General features: G+C 40.6%; 2 protein-coding genes across 5 annotated transcripts; both read right to left on the minus strand.

The window, feature by feature from the left end:
- Positions 1 to 646: 646 nt before the first annotated feature.
- Positions 647 to 6,627, minus strand: LOC306846196 (uncharacterized protein). 3 transcript variants are annotated; one of them, XM_079379353.1, is made up of 3 exons: positions 6,552 to 6,627; positions 6,248 to 6,327; positions 647 to 4,061 (listed from the first exon to the last, which is right to left on the minus strand). In XM_079379353.1, the coding sequence occupies exons 2-3, from the start codon at positions 6,318 to 6,320 to the stop codon at positions 2,890 to 2,892; spliced, it is 1,245 nt and encodes a 414-aa protein (XP_079235479.1). In that variant the 5' UTR covers positions 6,321 to 6,327; positions 6,552 to 6,627; the 3' UTR covers positions 647 to 2,889. The 3 variants fall into 3 exon arrangements, with proteins under 3 accessions (XP_079235479.1, XP_079235478.1, XP_079235477.1); XM_079379352.1 differs by having other exon boundaries at positions 6,535 to 6,624; XM_079379351.1 differs by having other exon boundaries at positions 6,442 to 6,606.
- Positions 6,628 to 10,161: 3,534 nt separating this feature from the next.
- LOC306846186 (tripartite motif-containing protein 16-like) lies at positions 10,162 to 19,357 on the minus strand. 2 transcript variants are annotated; one of them, XM_079379341.1, is made up of 6 exons: positions 18,699 to 19,357; positions 18,301 to 18,396; positions 17,987 to 18,208; positions 17,560 to 17,719; positions 17,369 to 17,416; positions 10,162 to 11,029 (listed from the first exon to the last, which is right to left on the minus strand). In XM_079379341.1, the coding sequence occupies exons 1-6, from the start codon at positions 19,269 to 19,271 to the stop codon at positions 10,515 to 10,517; spliced, it is 1,614 nt and encodes a 537-aa protein (XP_079235467.1). In that variant the 5' UTR covers positions 19,272 to 19,357; the 3' UTR covers positions 10,162 to 10,514. The 2 variants fall into 2 exon arrangements, with proteins under 2 accessions (XP_079235467.1, XP_079235466.1); XM_079379340.1 differs by having other exon boundaries at positions 10,163 to 11,029; positions 17,987 to 18,220.
- Between the last annotated feature and the right edge of the window lie 2,446 nt (positions 19,358 to 21,803).

Here is a 21,803-nt window from a genome sequence, read left to right on the forward strand (position 1 = left end):
CGTCTTTGACCGTTGCGCCTTTTTTTTAGCGTTTCATGTTGTTTATTATAAAACAAGTTCAACTTACAAAAAAATATTTTTGCAAAGAAATGAATAAATACACAAATAAATGTAGAATATTGAAGTTATAGTTATTGGTGTAGAATGTTCCATTGGCCATGAAATATTTTTACGTATTTGATGTTGCTTATTTTATTGTTTGTTTGTTTGTTTGTAAATATGATCAGATGCATCATAAACAAATTAAACTTTTAAAACAAATAAATAAATCTAGAATATTGAAGTTATAGTTAAATATGCAGAATGTGCAGTTGGCCATGGTATATATATTTTTTTACATATTTGTTGTTTATTTATTTATTGTTTGTTTGTAGGGCTAAGCAAAGTATTTCTTCCAGCCCTAGAAATATTTCTGATTTGTAATAAGAAATTAGTGCATCAAAGTCAATACATTGTTGTTAACATACATTTAAACCATATGATCAGATGCATTGAAGAATGCCAAATCTAAACACAAAACATTTAAGACTCAAATCAATGTGCATCTAGGCCTAGACACCAAAAATCAGAAATAAGTCCCCACATGATTAAATAATCCTACAAACCCAGGCTTGGTTTGCAACAGATCAGGCTTACAGACACGTTTGGAATTCATATTCTTCATTTTAATAAAGGGACTGTCAGATATTTTAACACAAACGATTAAGAGCAAAGGTTGAAGGCAGGCAGCATTCAGAAACACAAGCCACTAAAGCCTGACAGGACAGGCAAATGAATGCAAAAGAGTAATTGAGGGCATGATTGGAACAGGCAGGATCCTGATGACTGTGAATACGACAATAACAGTGAGAATGATCAGGCTCTGCAAACACAGGACAAAACAAAAGAGGTTTTTATGTCCGGGTTTCTCGTTCAGTTTCAGGCTTGAAGCTCCATCTAATGGAGTGAGGAGGAATTTAAAGGCACAGTTTGTAATGTTGCTATAAACCAGGTTCAGCATACATAAACCACAACACTCACTGTTTCCATCAAAGCAGGAATCAACAGTATTACAGTATAGCTCTAAGAGATACAATGTTACAAAAACTGTTCATTAGAATCAGATCAGCTCTTTGTGCTCACTGAAGAAGTCACTGCATGCTACTTTAGTTTGCTGATCATTTTATACATGGTCAGAACCACTAAAACTACACAGCTGATGCGTTTATCAGTCCATTAAATGATTTATTTACATGATAAACTAGCATAAACTAGCACACATTCAAGATTGATTGATTTTTGCAATAAAAACAGAGAAATCATTTTCAGTACTGAAGAGCTATAATTAACAAAATTACATTTTAAAGACTTTAGAAAGGCAAATACACTGATGTTTGTATAGTTTGATAAATGCTACCACATGCAAAGAAATGTGAATACTGTATCGGTGCATTCAAGTCATGTGGGATAGACCGTATTTACGAGTTAAACGCACATAAATGCCTCCACAAAGTCGTTATTACGAGTGGAAAACTCCACATTTCCTCGAGTTGGGGAGGTGTCAGTGAAGAAACATGTAGGATGCAATGGAGCAGCCAAAGACTATAGATCTGCAGCATCTGTATTAATGGTACACGCTGCAACGTTTCAGGAATGACATCTGCATATTCACACTCGAAAGAGCAATATGGATGGGACAAAAATATATGTGCAAATGTATGCGCATTGAAGCTAGAGCACACTTTCTACAGCATCCTCCTCAGTATTTAATTCTGTAACCAGGGCTGGATAAAACTAACTGTGTTTGAGCAGTTTTCACAGCAGCTCATGTTTAGCTGATCGCATGGAGGTTTATGTGGCAGTAGGCTATGCTTCAAAGTCGTATAAATTAGCAGGATATTCTTTCATTTCCTCAATGAAAATCTCATTACAGCACATGGATTCATCGAATACTTCTTGCATTTGTTGATTTCATCTTATGAGTGGATATTTGGTGTTATTTAGTGTAAATCAGTTTCATCAGCTCTGAACAATATTATATGCAGCCGGCCAATGTTAACTATCTATTAATCCAAACATAGAACATTTACCCCATTTGCACCTGCGAGGCGTCCGATACACATTTTCCCTGTGTGTTAACCTCAGTATTTATGAATGTCTGACTACTTGACTCCTGGTAATGTATTTTGCCCCCAAACATATGATTCAACTATCAGTCGACTATCGGCAAGATTCAACAATTCTGATTCAACAATGAAAATCCTTAGTTGGGACACCCCTAGTAGAGTTAAAATAAATTATTTAGAAAAGTTTAATCATCATCTTGTTCTGATCAAAGTGACTTGAATGCACCTGACGTGGTAATTAAGACTTGACTCATAAGTACGAACTTCCCAGGAGGACTTGAGCGCTAATACTGATATTTCAACCTCCCTTAAATATCCTAAATGTGACTCTGGAGCATAAAACCAGTCATGAGAGTCAATTCTTTGAAATCTGAAAGCTGAATAAATAATCTTTCCATTGATGTATGGTTTGTTATGATAGGACAATATTTGTCTGAGATACAACTATTAGAAAATCTGGAATCTGAGGGAGCAAAAAAATCTAAATATTGAGAAAATCTCCTTTAAAGTTGTTCAAATGAAGTTCTTAGCAATGCATATTACTAATCAAAAATGAAGTTTTGATATATTTACGGTAGGACATTTACTAAATATCTTCATGGAACATGATCTTAATATCCTAATGATTTTTGTCATAAAAGAGAAATGTATAATTTTGATCCATACAATGTATTGTTGTCTATTGCTACAGATATACCTGTGTTACTCATGACTGCTTTTGTGCTCCAGGGACACATATGCTCTTTTGTTTGGGTAAAAATCCAAAAGTTTTGCTCTTTTTTGCTCACTTTTTCAGCTTTGGACAAGCCTTTTTTAAATGTTTTCCCAAACTCCCATATCGGCTGAAAGTCTTCCCGCATGAAGGACAGAGGTACGGTTTCTCTCCGGTGTGAACTCTCTCATGCACTTTCAGTCCTGATGACTGAGTAAAGCTCTTCTCACAGTGTGAACACTTGTAGGGTTTTTCTCCGGTGTGGATCCGTTCATGCACTTTCAGTTCGGCGGCTCTAGCGAAGGTCTTCCCACAGTCCAAACACACGTAGGGTTTCTCACCAGTATGTATTTTCTGATGGTCTTTAAACCCATTGAGCCACAGAAAGCTCTTCCCGCAGAATGAACACACGTACCGCCGCTCGTCTTCGTGAATCCTCATGTGCGTCTTCAAATGCACGGCCAAAAAAAACTTCTTGTCGCAGCGCTGACAGTGAAAGGGTCTTTCTCCGGTGTGAGAGAGCAGGTGAGTTTTGAGATTGCAGGCCTCTGAAAACCTCCTGCCGCATTCAGGACACTGGTGTAACTTCTCTCCAGAATGCACTTTCATGTGAACTTTGAGTGTGCTCTGTTGTGTGAAGCTCTTCCTGCACAGCATGCATGTGAAAGGCTTCTCTCCGGAGTGGATTTTGGCGTGTTCCCTAAGAACTTCCTTCTGTTTGTAGCTCTTTCCGCACTGAGGGCAGGTGTAAGGCCTTTCTCGCGAGTGGATCCGTATGTGTCTCTTCAGCTCTCCTGAACTCGGGAAGCTCTTTGAGCATTGGCGGCAAGTGAAAGGCCTCTCTCCGGTGTGACTCCGTACATGCCTCTTCAATCCTCCAGAGTTTGTGAAGCTCTTTTCGCACTGAGGACAGGTGAAAGGTCTCTCTCCGGTGTGAATCCTGAAGTGATCCTTGAGGCTTCCTTTGCAGGTGAAGCTCTTGGCGCACTGAGGACAGGTGTATGGCCTCTCACCTGTGTGGATCACCATGTGAACCTCCAGGTGTCCTTTACGAGTGAAACTCTTTCCACACTGAGAGCAGGAGAACGAGCCTTTAGCGTCCGCTCTTTTTTGTGAAACGTTCTTTCCAGTGTCTGAGGAAGTAGAAGACTTTTCCCCGCTTACTAAATCATGAGATTCCTGGTTCTGGTGCTTCTCCTTCACCTCATTCTGTTCTTGACTTTCATCTTTCTCTTCTGTCAGGTCTAAAATGTACAGTACAATAAGAGTACAATAAATAAGACAGGGCAGAAATAAAACATCTCAAATAGAGTGATATTTGGTATACTGAAAATGTCCATCAGATCATATGAGATACAGTTGTGCTCATAAATTTACATGCCCCTTGCAGAATATGCAAAATGTTAATAATTTTAACAAAATAAGAGGGATCATGAAAATTGCATGTTATTGTTTATTTAATACTGTCCTAAATAAGCTATTTCACATAACAGATGTCTACATATACTCCACAAGACAACGTAATAACTGAATTTATAAAACGACCTCATTCAAAAGTTTACACACCCTTGAATCTTAATAATCCGTGTTGTTTCCAGTGGGTGTAAACTTTTTTAATTGGATGATCAGGGTAAATTGTTCTTATTTTGTCTTCTGGTAAAAAATTAAGTATTTATGTAAATTCTTAAGTGCAGTACTAGGGCTGCACGATTAATCGCATGTGATTGTCATGCACATCTCGTCAGTAAAGCCGGTTCTGTCCAGGAAACAACACAGATTATTAAGAAACGCATACTAATATTTTACTATTACTAGTTTTTAGGGGTATAACGATACACCAGTGGCACGGTTCGGTTCGGTTGATGGTTTTGGAGCCAACAATAACTTGACTGAACTTTTTCTTAATTACCTTTGGCTTCACATGTTTAGTGCAGTCAGCATACCCGAGTAAACAAATATAAATACCTCCAATATAGACTAGTCAGAAATAAACATTTGTCTCTTTAGTGCAGTCAGCTTACCTGAAGTAAACTAAAATTAAATAAATAAACTCCAATGTACTCTAGTCAAAAATAAACACTGGCTTGTCCACTCTAAGAAACATTTGGATGTTCAATTAAGTTTTGAGTTCTTTTTCATAAACACCATCATGCAGCACATTCTGACTGAAATGTGGTCGGCTCAGTAATTGGTATCTTGGCTCCAACACACTTAGCAAACGTGTGAATCCGTCGTTCTCAACGGAAAACGGCCGCATATCTAGCGCCATGAAAACACCTATTGCCTTTGTACTTGTTTGAGCTCGGTCGGAGTCAGCTTGTAGCTTCATTCTAAAGGCAGTGGGAAACGTTTCCTGTTTTTGAGGCTTCTTACGTGTGCCGCTTATATCAATGTTGGGGTGATGTCTCCGGAGATGCGCTTGCATATTAGACGTGTTTCCTGTCGTATAAGAGTTTGGTGAAACAGTTACGACAGATTGTGTGCTTTGTCTACGACATAAATTCCATTCCTGTACTCCACTGGAAAACCAGTGTTCCCACACAGGAGACTTAAATGTGTCCGGAGGATCTGCCATTTCAGTGCTATGAGAAGCAGCCGTCCTGCAGATACTAGCAACCGAGTGTGACGCTCTCTCCCAAGTCACAGGAAATGACATGCACTTGGAAAACTGTAACTTTAGAATATAAAATATTGAACAAAATTTAAAAAGCTTTTATTAGTTGTTACTAATACAATTTAATCAAATGTAAGCCACAAAAAATTAGTTTAAATTACTAGATAAGTGCCATTAACCTGAACAATGGGCAGCAGGGGGCGTGAGAGTACCGCGGTATGCCACGAGAGTACCGCGATTCGTATCGTGGGAGGTGTATCGCCATCTTTCGGTTCGGTTTGAGATATCGTTACACCCCTACTATTTTTAGCATAGCTTTCTATAGTAAAAAGTGAGCAAGTGACTTGCTTTGTTTCTGAATGAATCATCCACTGGAACAAATCAGTTGAGTGAACGACTCAATGACTCACTCATTAAGACTCGCAGATTGAGTTTCATATTTAGAGTATCATTTCAAAATCATATTTCAATATTCAATAAAAAACATTTATTATACTTAGTTATGCAATGTTAAATTAAAATATTTCTAAAGCTACATTTTTGTATTGTCTAATCAATGCTTTTCCAACTGAACACAAAAATGACTTTAAATGATCTTTTGAGGGGTAATTCCTAGCCACAATTAATGTATGATTAATTAGATTAATTAAATGGAACAAGTAATTAATCACATTACAAATTGTAATTGCTTGACAGCCCTAATAATAATAACAATAAAAATAACAACTATAATTGTAGAATTGTTATGGCATGTTGGCTGCCCAAGCTTTTTATTATTTATTGTATTATTAATAAAGAGTCAACAATGCCACCAACCGCTGTGTTCCTCGGTTTCTCCACATGTTTCTGCATCACTCATGTCTTCACTCTCCTCTTTAACTAACTCCATCTTCACACTAGTATGCAGATAACAGTAGGTTAGTAGAAGCAGATGTTCTTCGTCACGAAGAAAGCAAATAAAAGGTGAAATATATCAGTCGGTCACGCGTGGATGCAGTTACAATAATTACCGAACAATATACTTCACAATAAAGCATTGCAATTTATATGCGACAGTAATCTATTAGATCTAATAATCGAGAGAAACAATGTCGCTGGAATACTTTTGTAAAACACGAACCCATCCGTCTTCAGCGCATATTATTGCGTCTATAAACACAACCGTGTGCGCGAGCGCTTCTGCAGCAGCCCGGCGCAGCTCTGATGACGCCACGGCCCTCTGTGTTCATTAACAGCGGCTGTCAGAGGAAAGCAGAGCATTGCGCCACCGTCTGTTAGCGACCACTACAGAGAGAAGAGGATACAGTGCATCTAGAGGAGGAGCAATTAGACTGAAAGCAGATGATTCTGGCCACTGAAGAATCCTCCAAGCTAACAGGGAACGTTCTCATAACTATCACTGATGTTTAGTCATGTAGCAGACGCTTAGTGTCGAGTCAATGTTTGGACAAATCATTGTTTCAGTTTATGGAACGTTCTTAAAACAGGCTTTCTCAGAACTGAGTTCAACAAAGCTTCATTGACAACAATAGAATGTTCTCGTAATATTTTCAAAATGCCTGTTTCTCTAACTTTCAAGAAAATAAAAGTCTTTAAACATGAAAAAAGTGGCGTTGTAAACATTCAAATGTAACATTCTCGGAATATTTTCAAAATGATAGAATGGAAGGTTCTTATGACATAAACAAGAAGAGACTTTTAAAAACCTATGTTTTTGAACATTCAGTAATTATTGTTAGGAATGTCTGCAAAACGTGCTTGGAGCATATGTTTGTCAGCTGTGCTGATGGAGGATCTTCTGCATGGGGCTGTTGCTGAATAATACAGCAGCGAATGCATATCTCATTTACTTTTTTCAGGAAATGAAGAAACTTTTAAAAGTCTTTATTATGCATTTGTTTATGAACACATTAAGCGATAGTAGCACATCAAAACTCTGACCAGCCTGCCAAATCTGCAGTCGTTTTAACTTCAAACTGTTGCATTCAGCTAAAATACGAGTCCATAATTCATAATAACTCTTCCTCCAGTGAAAAAGTTCATCTCCTGTTGTCTCTCACATCAAAATCCAGCCACACATCTGTTTAGAGCCATATTAGTTTAGAGCTGTTTTGTCTTGTAAACGCTGCTTGATCTGTGCAGATTTCTCTCCTGATTCAGACCAGAACACTGTTTCACTGGAGGAAGAGTTATTATGTATGATAGACTCATATTTGAGTTAAAAACATCTTAATGCTGGATGTGTTTGAGCTTTAGTCTTCTCCAGATGTTAACTGATGGACTGGAGTGGTGTGGATTATTGTGATGTTTTTATCAGCTGTTTGGACTCTCATTCTGACGGCACCCATTCACTGCAGAGCATCCATTGCTGAGACACTGATGCAGAGACACATTTCTACAAACCTGATGAAGAAACACTCATCCTGATCTCAGATGAACCTGAGAGTACGGTTTCAGCACATTGTCATTTTTGGAGGAACTATTCCTTCAGCAGTTTTTATTTACTTAATCATGTTTGTTGTAAGGTGATGCATGACAAAAAAAAGGCAAGTGTTGGAAGCTTTAATAGTGAGTTTCCAAAAAACTGAGACCTTTCTTCCAAACTTTTAGACTTTCTTCTGTTGAACACAAACACAAAAGATGTTTATCAGAATGTCCAGAGTGTTTTTTATGAACAGACCCGGGGCTGTGAAGCTCCAAACGAGAACCACACAAACACTGTAAAGCTAGTCCAGTGTTAAGAACAGAAATATAAGTCATTATTTCTCTGCTGTGACTCAAATCTCTCAGCTCATCTCTGTCCTTCAGAATATGGCTTGTTTGGCATCAGAGAAGTCATTGGTTCTCACGTGCATCATTAATAATGGCACCGCTGGTGTGTTTTAAACAGAATGAATGATTTCTGTTCCTCTAATCAACTCCTTCAGCGCGAGTGAGAATCTGTCTACACTGAAATAAGGTCATTACAGGCGCACTGGTGTTCATACGGTCTACTTGGACGGCAAACATCAGTCAAGCCCCGTGTGTTTATGATTGAATAGAGTACATTAATTACATCATTTAGTTCTCTCATAACCAAGGCCGCAAATGTGTAGCGTGCAAACTGTACATGATGAAATTAACAAATAAAAAAGGAGCAAAATCTGTCAAGTGTGACCTGCCTCATTTTGTGATCTATATTCATGGAGTATTTATTTGGTTTGTAGTTCAGAAGTTCATGATCTAAATGTGCTGACCTCTGTAGAAACACATTTAAGTGTCACAGCATTTTGCTAAGAAATAGATTATTGTTCATTTATTCTGGTCACACATTGTGTCCCATATACAGATACAGTGCATTTATTCCCATAACTTTTCTGGTGTTGGAAATGAGTTTTTCCAGGATTTTCAGAACTATGGCTAAGTACAGCAATCCAAGCATTAAGGTAACAAGCATGCTTTCTTTAACTTCATATCTTATCTTGAAACAGATATTATAGCTGTAACAGTTCACTAGTTCTAAATATTATATTGTGCTGCATAACTCTTCAGATCTTAGACAGATTGATACATCTATAACAGCTGGGTTTATCAGAGTACAGTATAGTTTCACCTGGCTTTCCTATAAATAAATTATATTCAATCTAACCTAAACATGACTTCTGTTGATGTAACCTGGTTTTCAGATTAGTTTATTAATATTAATTAACCTGAAAATCTTAAACCTGACGAAGACTTTAAAACTCTAGGAAAACTCTAGGTTTATTGAGTTCTATGTGTGTGACACTATTGTAAAGATGTTTATTAAAGAGGAGCGTGAAGACACGAGTGATGCAGAAAGACAGAGGAAGAACCTGAGGAACACAGTTTGGTGATTATTCTTCATCACTTCTGACTGTTTAGTTAACATTAAAGTTTCAAAGCATCGAATGGTTCAGCACATTTAGTGACTGGAAATAATCACAGCTCAGGGCTTTTACCTGTTCCTGTATCGTATTATATTAACTTATTGTATTCATAAACACATTCCGTTGTAGCACAGATAGTTACTGTATATTTCACTGTTAAATTGTGTCCCTGCATCTTTAATAAGCAGATTTAGACCTGATGGAAGTGAAAGAGGAAAGTCCAGATCAGATTAAAGCTGCAGTCAAATTATGAGATAATTATTCCCTCAAAAATATATATCAATGAGGAAATTCATCTGCATCTATTATAGGCTACATAATAATTATTATTATTATTTAAAATTATTATTGTCCCTGGTTCAAAAAGAAAGAAAAATATTTTTGCACTAAACAAGAAAAGTATCTGCTGATGGGGTCAGATGACCTTGTTTTCCATTTTAATTGCTTTTCATTTTCTGACCCCATTGACAGATAATTTTATTGTTTTAAACTTAATTATGATTAATCAATTAATTATGATTATTAATTTATTTATTTACAGAAAACAAGACTTTGTCTCTAAATCATGGTAAAAATGTACAATAGTTATGTTTGCTCAGAAGAAATGAAATTAAAAGGACACTTTATGATTTACAAAAATAATTTAAAGCTGTTATTAAAGTTTTGTTTTGATGCTTGAAACCCCCTCTTCATCTTTGACCCCTATATATACTGTATATATTTACAGACACTGTATATTCCAAACAATGCATTTAATGAAAATATATTTTATTCTTTTATAGCATTAATATGATATTTTGGTGCAAAAACTTTAAACTTGTCTAAATAAAACATCACCTTTGTTCATCAAGTGAGAAGATTTATTTATATCAGAGAACTAAACATTGAAAACAATCATTAAAATAATTTTAAAAATGAAAATATCAATTATTAAACATTATTATTAATATGATTAACTAAACGAGTGATTTTAATGAACACAAATGTAGGTAAAGCACAGAAACACATGATCACTCAGCAGGACTCTATATGAGGATTTATTACATTTATTCTGATGTTATTTCACTGACAGAAGTTCAGCTGCAGTATTAATGTCATGAAGAGAAAAGAAGAGACTCAATAATAACACTGTTACTGATTTATCATGCAGCTCAAAGCATTATGGGTAGAATCTCTCATCAGTTTATTCTGATTCATCAACACAGTTTCACTGATGATCCAGAACCAACCAAAAACCCAGGATAGAGGGTCTGAGTGAATGTGGTCTGGACTGTGTGGATGAGGGTCATTGTGTCAGAGACGCTGTAGAAGGACAGAGTTCCTGCTCTGTGATCCACAAACACTCCTATTCTACTGCTGACGGGCTTCACAGAGAGAACAGTCTTTATGTTATTGTGTCTGAATGAGTAACTGGAGGAAGAGCAGAGCAAACTCCAGGACTGATCATTACGTCCAAACACACACTCATTACCTCCCTTCCTGCTGATGCTCTTATATGACACTGATATAAACACATAATCTCCACTCCACTCCAGCTCCCAGTAACAGCGTCCACACACACTCTCTCTACACAACACTTGACACACATCAAATCTGTCTGGATGATCAGGATACTGGTGATCTGTGTTAGTGTAAGTAATCACTCTGTTTCTCTCAGACAGAAGGAAGCATTTATTCACTGTGTTCAGATCCAGAGTGAGCTGCTGGGAATCTGATGGAGATAAAACACATCAGAATCAGGAATTATGAATCTGTTTGATCTGTTCATGTAGCTGAACTCTTCATGTTCAGGGTTCACAAGACCCAGCCTATCTGAGGGGTGTCCTTGTCCCCCTAAAAATAGGATTAAAACCACGCTGTGTATTGTAAATAATGTTGTCGCGCACATTTCAACGGCTGTTTAAGGAAGTGACATCTTTGTTCCTCGGATGTTTCCGGTTAGTGTTGGAGCGCGTTCAAAACAATAGCAGCAGGCGCTTGATGCACAGTGTGTCACGGTTCACTAATTCATTGTTTCCTTCTCGTCTTGTGTTATTGTTGATATGTGTTGTGAGTGTGTATGTGTGTGTAGGTCGTGTGGGCGTGACCGGGCCAATTACCGCTGATCAGCGTCTCAGCTGAGTCTCGTTGCCAGCTGCAACTCATCAACACACCTATATATACTCACCAGTTTCTTCCCTCCTTTGTCAGATCGTTGTTTGATGTCTTTGCGTGCGGTCTCTGGATCTATGTTCCTATTTGGTGTTCCTGATCATTGCTGCTGTCTTGTTCGTGAGTCGGAGTTCCGTTCGGTGTTGCTGTGTTCCTCGTTCTGTGTCTGGATTACATCACTACTCACCAGCGGATTATCTCTTCACCACCATTCTTCTGTCCAGTTTGTCGAGGTCCCTGCGCCACTCATTGTTACTCAATAAAGAGACTGATCACTCGCAGTATTGCTTCCTCCATTATTGTTCGTGACAGAACGATCTGACCAATCTATGGAAGCAGCGAGTGTCTCAGCTAATTCCCTGGAGGCATTCATCACCAGTGAGTGTCACTGGAACGAGGAGGCGCAGTAGGACATGTTCCTGCATGGGCTGGCTGACCGCGTCCAGAAGATCTACGTCCTGGACCTCCCTACTACACTCAATGAGCTCGTCGATCTGGCACTAAGGGTAGACGCACGACTCTCCAGAGCAGAACGACGTGCACCTGCCAGTCGAGTCCCTGGAGGAGCTGTGAGTCAGCGGTTCAGCGACAGGGACGTGGTCAGTCCCACCTACGATCACGAACCCATGCAGGTAGGGCGGGCTCGGCTTTCCCGGGAGGAGAGGGAGAGGCGGAGATCCCAGGGCCTCTGCCTATATTGTGGAGGGGCGGGACATTATCTGAACAACTGCCCAGTAAAAGGCCAAGCCCGATAGTAACTATGAGGCTACTATCGGGTCGAATCTCCGCCGAGAAGACCTCATCACCATCATCGACCCTCCTTCCGGTAAGACTGAGATGGACAACACATTCATTTGACTGTCAGGCTCTACTGGACTCTGGGGCGGAGAATAATTTCCTGGACAGTTCATTTGCTCATAAACTTCAGATCCCCATCAATCCTCTCACACACAATATTTCGGTCCACGCCCTCAACGGTTGTGAACTTCCCACCATTTCCTTCACCACTGGACCCATCACCCTCATCACGTCAGGCAATCACACTGAGACTATCTCCTTCTTGATCATGGACTCTCCACTTGCACCTGTCATTCTCAGTCACCCCTGGCTCATCCGTCACAATCCCAAGATAGACTGGCATCAGAAATCCATCGTGGCTTGGAGCAATAGATGTTATGAGTCCTGTTTAGTGTCTGCCTGTTCGTCTGTTTCTGTTTTTCAGGAGGAGGCGGTGGATTTGTCTAACGTGCCCGCAGAGTACCAGGACCTGAGGGAAGTGTTCAGTAAGTCTCAAGCAGCTTCTCTTCCTCCGCATCGTCCTTACGACTGCGCCATAGATTTACTGCCAGGTACGTCTCCGCCTAAGGGCAAGTTATATTCGCTTTCTGTTCCTGAAAGGGAGGCTATGGAGAAATATATTTCTGATTGTCTAGCATCTAAGTTCATCCGCACTTCCTCTTCTCCAGCAGGGGCGGGGTTCTTTTTTGTGGGGAAGAAGGACGGGTCTCTGCGTCCTTGCATTGATTACCGGGGGTTGAACAACATCACGGTAAAGAATACTTATCCTTTGCCGTTGATGTCTTCAGCTTTCGAGAGGTTGCAGGGAGCGTCAATTTTCACAAAATTGGATTTACGTAATGCCTATCATTTGGTCCGCATAAGGAAGGGGGATGAGTGGAAGACTGCTTTTAACACCCCCAGGGGGCATTTTGAATATTTGGTCATGCCCTTCGGGCTGTCCAACTCCCCGGCGGTCTTCCAGGCACTCGTCAATAACGTGCTGCGAGATATGGTTGATCAGTTCATATATGTCTACCTGGATGACATATTGATTTTTTTCTTCATCTCTCCAGGAACATGTGCAGCACGTCCGGCGAGTGCTTCAGAGGTTGCTAGAGAATGGGCTTTTTGTCAAGGCGGAGAAATGCGCTTTTCATGCACAGTCTGTTCCTTTTCTAGGGTACATCATTTCATCGGAGGGAGTGCGCATGGATCCTGAGAAGGTCAAGGCTGTGGTGGAGTGGCCAAGTCCAGATTCCCGTAAGGCCCTACAGAGGTTTCTGGGGTTTGCCAACTTCTACCGGCGTTTTATTCGCAACTTCAGCCAACTAGCCGCGCCTCTGACTGCCTTGACCTCCCCCAGAACTACGTTCAGGTGGTCTAACACAGCCGAGGCTGTGTTTACCAAACTGAAGGGCCACTTTGTTTCAGCCCCCATCCTTATAGCCCCTGATTCCTCACGTCAGTTTGTGGTGGAGGTCGACGCATCAGAGATGGGGGTAGGCGCAGTGCTATCCCAGCGTTCTTCCGCAGACGACAAGATGCATCCCTGCGAGTTTTTGTCCCATTGTTTATCACCGGCCGAACGTAATTACGACATTGGTAACCGGGAGTTGTTGGCAGTCAAGTTAGCGTTGGAGGAATGGCGTCACTGGTTGGAAGGGTTGGGGGTACCTTTTATCGTCTGGACCGATCACAAGAACCTAGAATATATCAGAACTGAAAGTGAAAAGTGAAGTGACCCATACTCGGAATTCGTGCTCTGCATTTAACCCATCCAACGTGCACACACACAGCAGTGAACACACACACACCGTGAACACACACCCGGAGCAGTGGGCAGCCATTTTATGCTGCAGCGCCCGGGGAGCAGTTGGGGGTTCGGTGCCTTGCTCAAGGGCACCTCAGTCATGGTATTGAGGGTGGAGAGAGCGCTGGACATTCACTCCCCCCACCTACAATTCCTGCCGGCCGGAGACTCGAACCCGCAACCTTTGGATTACAAGGCCGACTCTCTAACCATTAGGCCACGACTTCCTGCTAAAAGATTGAACCCCAGGCAGGCTCGGTGGGCACTTTTTTTCGGTCGTTTTGATTTTTCTCTCTCGTACCGCCCGGGTTCCAAGAACATCAAACCCGACTCCTTATCGCGCATTTTTGACCGTTCCGAACGCCCGTCTACTCCCGAGTGCATTTTACCCGAGACTCTTTTTGTCTCCACTCTCACATGGGAGGTCGAGTCGAAGGTCAAAACAGCCTTAGAAGGGGTAATGCCTCCGCACGGTTGCCCGCCGAATCGGTTATTTGTGCCGTTATTCAGTGGGGGCATTGTTCCAATGTGGCTTGTCATCCAGGAGTCAATCGCACTAATTTTATGGTTAAGCAACGATTCTGGTGGCGACATATGGCTCGCGGCATTCACAGTTTTGTTTTGGCTTGCTCGGTTTGTGCCACTGGTAAGACTTCCAATCGACCCCCAGATGGGTTACTTCAACCGCTGCCTGTCCCTTCGAGACCCTGGTCCCATATTGCGCTAGATTTTATTACCGCCCTCCCGCCCTCTCAGGGCAACACGGTCGTTTTGACCGTGGTGGACCGGTTCTCGAAGGCGGCCCATTTCATACCCTTGCCCAAATTACCCTCAGCCAAGGAGACAGCGTTGACAGTCGTAAACCACGTCTTTCGCTTACATGGCCTCCCGGTGGACGTGGTTTCCGACAGGGGACCCCAGTTTGTGTCCAAATTTTGGCGAGAGTTTTGTAAATTACTGGGAGCGACTGTTAGTCTGTCCTCACGGTTTCATCCCCAGAGCAATGGCCAAACCGAGAGAGTCAACCAAGATTTGGAAAGGGCGTTGCGATGTTTGGTCTCCAAGAATCCTTCCTCTTGGAGTCAGCAACTGTCTATGGTGGAGTACGCCCACAATGCTTTACCAGTGTCATCCACGGGCCTATCTCCGTTTGAATGTAGTTTAGGTTACCAGCCACCAATTTTTCCCAGTCTGGAATCCGAAGTCGCGGTCCCCTCCGCCCACGCCTTTGTCCAGAGGTGTCACCGCACTTGGACTAGAGCCTGTGAGACTCTACTCCAAGTTGGGGCGCGCACCAAGGCTAAAGCTGATCGCCGCCGGTCTAAGCCTCCCGTTTACGTCGTGGGTCAAAAAGTGTGGCTTTCAACCAAGAACATTCCTCTCCGCTCCGTTTCTAATAAACTTGCTCCCAAATTTATTGGCCCGTTCACTGTCACCAAGATCATTAGTCCGGTGGCAGTCCGCCTCAACCTTCCTCCAGTGTACAGGAGGATTCATCCCGTCTTTCACGTATCCAAAATTAAACCCGTGTTTCATTCTACTATAAATCCGCCAGCCCCGGTCCACCCCCGCCGCGACTCGTAGATGGGGAGCCCACATTTTCGGTAAATCGTATTCTGGACTCAAGACAGAGGGGACGCGGATTTCAGTACTTGGTGGACTGGGAGGGTTACGGTCCGGAGGAGAGAAGTTGGGTACCTGCTAGAGACATACTGAATCACTCTCTTATCGATGATTACAATCGACAGGTAAGGGACCCTGGGAACGCCAGGAGGCGTTCCTAGGGGGAGGGGTACTGTCACGGTTCACTAATTCATTGTTTCCTTCTCGTCTCGTGTTATTGTTGATATGTGTTGTGAGTGTGTGTGTGTGTAGGTCGTGTGGGCGTGACCGGGCCAATTACCGCTGATCAGCGTCTCAGCTGAGTCTCGTTGGCAGCGCCAGCTGCAACTCATCAACACACCTATATATATATACTCACCAGTTGTCAGATCGTTGTTTGATGTCTTCGCGTGCTGTCTCTGGATCTATGTTCCTGATCATTGCTGCTGTCTTGTTCGTGAGTCGGAGTTCCGTTCGGTGTTGCTGTGTTCCTCGTTCTGTGTCTGGATTACATCACTACTCACCAGCGGATTATCTCTTCACCACCATTCTTCTGTCCAGTTCGTCGAGGTCCCTGCGCCACTCATTGTTACTCAATAAAGAGACTGATCACTCGCAGTATTGCTTCATTCATTAATGTTTGTGAGACAGTGGCGAATTAATTGATTTAATCCTGCTGTTTAAAATGTCAAAATTCAAATGAGATCCTTGTTGCTCGGTGGTTGGGTGCTCCCTCTGGCCTGGAACTAACATTAATTTATGAATAATGGGAAATGAAAGGGTTTAGATGTCCGAGAAACGTGCCTGGATTGCAGCAGTGAAGCGAGAAGCAGAATAGCAGCAGCTTTAGGATATAACTTATAGCACATTTACATTCAGATAAGGACAAGTTCTTGTTTTTTCCATTTGATTCTTTGTATTTATTTCCGTTAACTCTTCTAGTATGATGCAGCATTGTGTTTTGGTCATTGCTGACAATTGTGCTGTTTAATGTTTTTCTGGAACCTGTGATGCTTTATACAGGATTGATTGATTGAATCCTGGCAGGGATTTTCAAAATATAGAAATATTTCCTGACAGTATGGCTTTAATATCACTTTTTTAATCAATTTAAAATCCTTGCTGAATACATGTATTAATATTCTTTCAAAAAAAAAAAAATGACCCCGAAGTTTTGAACAGTAGTGCATGTTGTTACATAATATTTATATTTTAAATAAATGCTGTTCTTTTATTTTTCAAAGAATCCTAAAATTATCACAGGTTATAAAAGATATTAAACAGCACAATTGTTTCCAACACTGATAATAAATCAGCATTTTAGTATGATTTCTGAAGGATCATGTGACGCTGATATCTGGAGTAAATATGCTGTAAATTCAGATTTGATCACAGAAATAAATTATATTTTAAAGCACATTAAAATAGAAAACCATTATTATAAATTGTAATAATATTTCAAAATATGACTGTTTTTGTCTGTATTTGTTAAAGGTTTATGCAAAACACGGTGGCCAGCACTGAACTGCATTCATCTTGTTTATTTATGACCACATGATGCTCAGATAGAGCACTCAAATTCTTTCTCACACTGTTCCACAGCAACAAACTTGACCAAACTAAGCACACATTATAAAACTAATTAAATCAGTAATAATATTAATTGTGTCTCCTTCAAAAACTGCTCTTGTTTTCTTACTGACTTACATTGTAGGAAGTGGTTCCTGGTCCTGGGAACAATGTTGGTGAATGTGACTGTGGAAATCAACAGACATGAACAGTGTGATTCTCATGATCCTGCATCCATTCCTAACACATTTCTAATATGATGTTCTCCATGATATGAGATGATGATGATGGACTGGTTTCTGAGAGCAGATGAATCTGCAGGACTTTACCTCTGTCTGAGATCTTCTTGAGCTCCTCTTTGCAGAAATCCTCCAGTTTGTCTCTCAGCTGATGGACAGATTCTCTCAGATCATCAAAAGAGACGAGAGAACTGAAGAGATCATCATTTACGTCTGTAGATTCAGGAGGAGCTGAGAGAGACTGGAAACTCTACAGAAAACACAAATCACAACTCATCAGCTCCACACAGGGACACCGTTTATACAAGTGAAAGAAACGTTCTGACATGAGACCCATTTGAGCTGAAAGATTTCCAGAGCTGACAACCATTAATCTCTTTCAGAACAAGATGATGAGCTGAGAGTCTGACTGATGATTATATAATAAGACTCTCATGAAATGTTTCTCTGTGAGTCTGGTGTCACAGCAGGATCTGCTCAAGTCCACTATGATGCTGTTCTTCTAGATCTGTGTTACCTGCAGGAACTGGATGTGATCCTGTGTGTGTGAAAGCTGCTCCAGCTCAGCGTCTCTCCTCCTCAGATCATTGATCTCCTGCTCCAGTCGCTCCAGTCGTCCTTCAGCTGGACTCACTGCTTGCTTTTCCTGATCTCTGATCAGCCGTATCAGCTCAGAGCGGCTTCTCTCAATGGAGCGGATGAGCTCAGTAAAGATCCTCTCACTGTCCTCCACTGCTGTCTGTGCAGAGCGCTGTTAGGACACACAGTGATTCAGGCTTCAGTGAGTCTGAACTGAGACTGAGACAAACTTCTCTTCTTCTCCAGACTCACCTTATGAGACTCCACAACCTCTCTCAGCTGCTGGAGATCTTTCTCTCTCTGCTGGATTCTCTGCTGGAGCGTCTTCTGTGTCTCCTTCAGCTGCTTCTGCAGGACAAACACATGATAGTCAATCTCACAGAAAACCACTGGCACTAAATCATCATGTGAACAGATGAATCCAGGAAATGTAGTGTGAGAGTTTAAAGGCTAATTATCTAAACTGATAACTAATGGCTATAGGTTCAAACTCCAGAGGAGGATTAGTTACAATAATCAAAATTAAGCTATAAATGATTAAAATCATCTGGATTCAGTCAGAATTACTGAACAGTAATTAGCCTGTCAATGCCTTTAACTTTTGTCAAAGAACAGGTGAAAAATTCACTCCATTACTTTATGCTGTTTACCTGTTTCTCTGTCCTCTGTGCTGCAGCTGATACAGTGTCGTGGTTTTTATGTTCATCCACCAAACACAGCACACATATACATTTCTGATCAGTGCGACAGAAAACCTCAAGGAGCTTCTCATGTTTCTGGCAGATCATCTCCTGCAGTCGTCCAGTGGCTTCAGTCAGATTGTGTCTCTTTCCTTTAAAGAAACTCTCATGTTGTTCGAGGTGATTCTGACAGTAAGAGTTCAGACACACCAGACAGGACTTGATAGCTTTGTATTTTCTTCCAGTACAGACGTCACACTGAACATCTCCAGCTCCAGCAGGAACCACACTTTGAAGATTAGCCTTCTTCAGTTTCTCCACCACTTCAGCCAGCACAGTGTTTCTAGCTAAAGCAGGTCTTGGACTGAAGGTCTGTCTGCACTGAGGGCAGCTGTAGACTCTCTTCTCATCCTCCTCATTCCAGCAGTCTGTAATACAGCTCTTACAGTAACTGTGTCCACACTGGATGGTCACTGGATCCTTCAGGAGATCCAGACACACTGAACACAAGAACTGCTCCTCTGAAATACGGGCTTCTGCCATTTCCCTGCATGTGAGTGCTGATATAAAGAAGCAGGACAACAGCACTTAAGTTTCGGTTTCTCTACACCGACTCTTCCTGGTTCTGTGTTTGAGAGAAAAACAGGCGTGTCTGTAAATACCCAGATAATAGAAATGTCCACTAGATGTCAGCTTCATACAGACACTGAACTGGGGATAAATGAACTGCTGGCACAACCAAAGAGTAAAGGTTTGGCTGGTTAGCATGATATTCTAATGAAATACTTTTTTTGCAAGCAACAAATGGCTTATAAAAAATATTTCAAAAAAAAAAAAAAACAGTTATCAGTTATTTAGTTATCACAACAGCTGCTGAGACAGACAGATAGATAGATAGATGGACGGACGGGTCTAATCATGTTTTCATATGCTTTATTAAAATTCGGAAGCAAGTTAAGATCACCAGTCTTCCTTTGATGAGCCGATGACCGAGTATATGATCCAGTTTTGTGGACATTCACACAAAGATCAGTCATTAGTCAGGTGGTGACAGCATTTGACCACTGGATTTACAAAAATCATTTCAGGTTTAAAGGGATAGTTCACCCAAAAGTGAAAATGCTGTCATGATTTGCTCACCCTCAAGTATTTCCAAACCTGTATGAATGTGTTTGTTCTGCTGAACACAGAGGAAGATATTCTGAAGAATGTGGGAAACAGAGCAGTTCTGGGGCACCATTGACTTCCATAGTATTCAGAATATCTTCCTCTGTGTTCAGCAGAACAAACACATTCATACAGGTCTGGAACTACTTGAGGGTAAGGAAATCATGACAGCATTTTCATTTTTGGGCGCACCCTCAGTTGATCGTGTACATGAACTCGGTCACTGGTAAGTTCCTTGACGCACTGCAGGTTAGGACAGTGATCACTCGAACTCCAGTGACATGATTACGTACAGCGTCAACAGACAAAATAGTAGAACGTCACCGCTTAAATTAATAGACAACAGACAGGTTCAACCAACAACTTTGGTTCCTGACTTGTTCAGTACTGAAAAATGGATACAAGCTACAGGATCAATAGTGCTGCTATCAGTATTTTAGTAACACTGATTCATTACCCCTTAGACACAACCACACATCATCCAAACCATCTCCAAGTGGATGGCAGCAAGGATCCAGGATCATTCATCATGAAGACCGTTCCATAGGAAGCAGTGAATCCTGGGTGAAAAACTAAACCTGGCTGTTTCAGCATCACTCAGGCAAGACTAAATACATTTAAATTGATTTCAGTTTTTTATATGTTTCAGATCTGACCATTCTGTTGTCCTGGATTTGAAGACATGCTGGAACTGCATTTCTCATAGTTGAAAGATTTGTGCAGCGGTCTCCAGACATATAAGCAGCCTTCCTGGCCCCACACGACTAAAGGCTCTGGAGGAGAGACAGGTAATCCACAGGGTTGGATTCAGGGATTCAACGAGAGCATTTTTTCAGAACCGATCCGATCCCATCCCATCTCGAAAACTCTGAGTATCTGCCGATCCGATCCGATACAGTGCAGTTTTTTTTAAACCAATGTAGAATTTCTTTACTTCTATGTGTTGACCTGAGCATCGCTCTTTTGTGTGTTAAACACAAGCTGCTAAATAGACAACTTCATTTTAATGAAAATAATTATAATCATAATCTATGATAAAAATACTATAATAAACTAGATTATTGGATAATTCAGCAGCAAAAGATACTCTAGAAAAAATATTGGTGCACAATGAAAGATTTTAAGCATTAAGCCCATAGTAGCAGCCAGAATTGTTTTTCCAATTGTTTATTTTCTTAATTATTAACAAAAAAAAAAAAAGTCTATAGGCATATATATATATTTTTTTTAATGTCCCAATTGAGGTACAGGATGTGAAAATTTCAGATAAATGTTCACTTTATATATTTTGGTTGCATTTGTGAGTTTAAATAGCATTTAAATAGGTATATAATATCATAATATCGATATGTCAATCGATATACTTCGACACAATTATGAATTGAATCGTAATCGTATCGTATAATTTTTTGAGGTACCGGCAAATATCGTATCTGGGTATGAGAATCGATATCGTCTCGTGCCGAACCATCCGACTTACACCCCTCATAGTACTATTATATTTTAAATTCAAAAGGGAGTATTTAATACAAATACAATTATTTTATAGCAAACTTAAAAACCTAAATGCTAATATTTACTTATATTTTATATATGAATTTTCATAATTTTCTACAAACCTGATGAAGAAACAAACTCATCCTAATCTCGAATGATCCTGAGGGTGAGCACATTTTCATCTTTGGATGAACTATTCTTTCTTATCAGACAAATATAACATCATTATCCACATACTGATACAACATTACATTAATATTAACAATCACTGACTTGTGGACTGAAGGAGATATGTGGGCTCCATTCATACAGCCAATGATATTTCTGTATGTATTAATAAGTCAAATGATGTACATTTCTACATCAAAGTACATAAACCCATCTCAGAGAATTTAACCAACATACATCAGT

This window comes from Barbus barbus, assembly GCF_936440315.1.
Source record: "Barbus barbus genome assembly, chromosome: 26".
Taxonomy (NCBI): domain Eukaryota; kingdom Metazoa; phylum Chordata; class Actinopteri; order Cypriniformes; family Cyprinidae; genus Barbus; species Barbus barbus.

Coding starts and splice junctions, on each gene's coding strand:
- LOC306846196 (XM_079379353.1), bottom strand. CDS start 6,320: ATGGAGTTAGTTAAAGAGGAGAGTGAAGACATGAGTGATGCAGAAACA. Junction 4,062..6,247: donor AGAAACCGAGGAACACAGCG/GTTGGTGGCATT, acceptor TGTACATTTTAG/ACCTGACAGAAGAGAAAGAT.
- LOC306846186 (XM_079379340.1), bottom strand. CDS start 19,271: ATGGCAGAAGCCCGTATTTCAGAGGAGCAGTTCTTGTGTTCAGTGTGT. Junction 18,221..18,300: donor AGGTTGTGGAGTCTCATAAG/GTGAGTCTGGAG, acceptor GTGTCCTAACAG/CGCTCTGCACAGACAGCAGT. Junction 17,417..17,559: donor CAAGAAGATCTCAGACAGAG/GTAAAGTCCTGC, acceptor TGATTTCCACAG/TCACATTCACCAACATTGTT.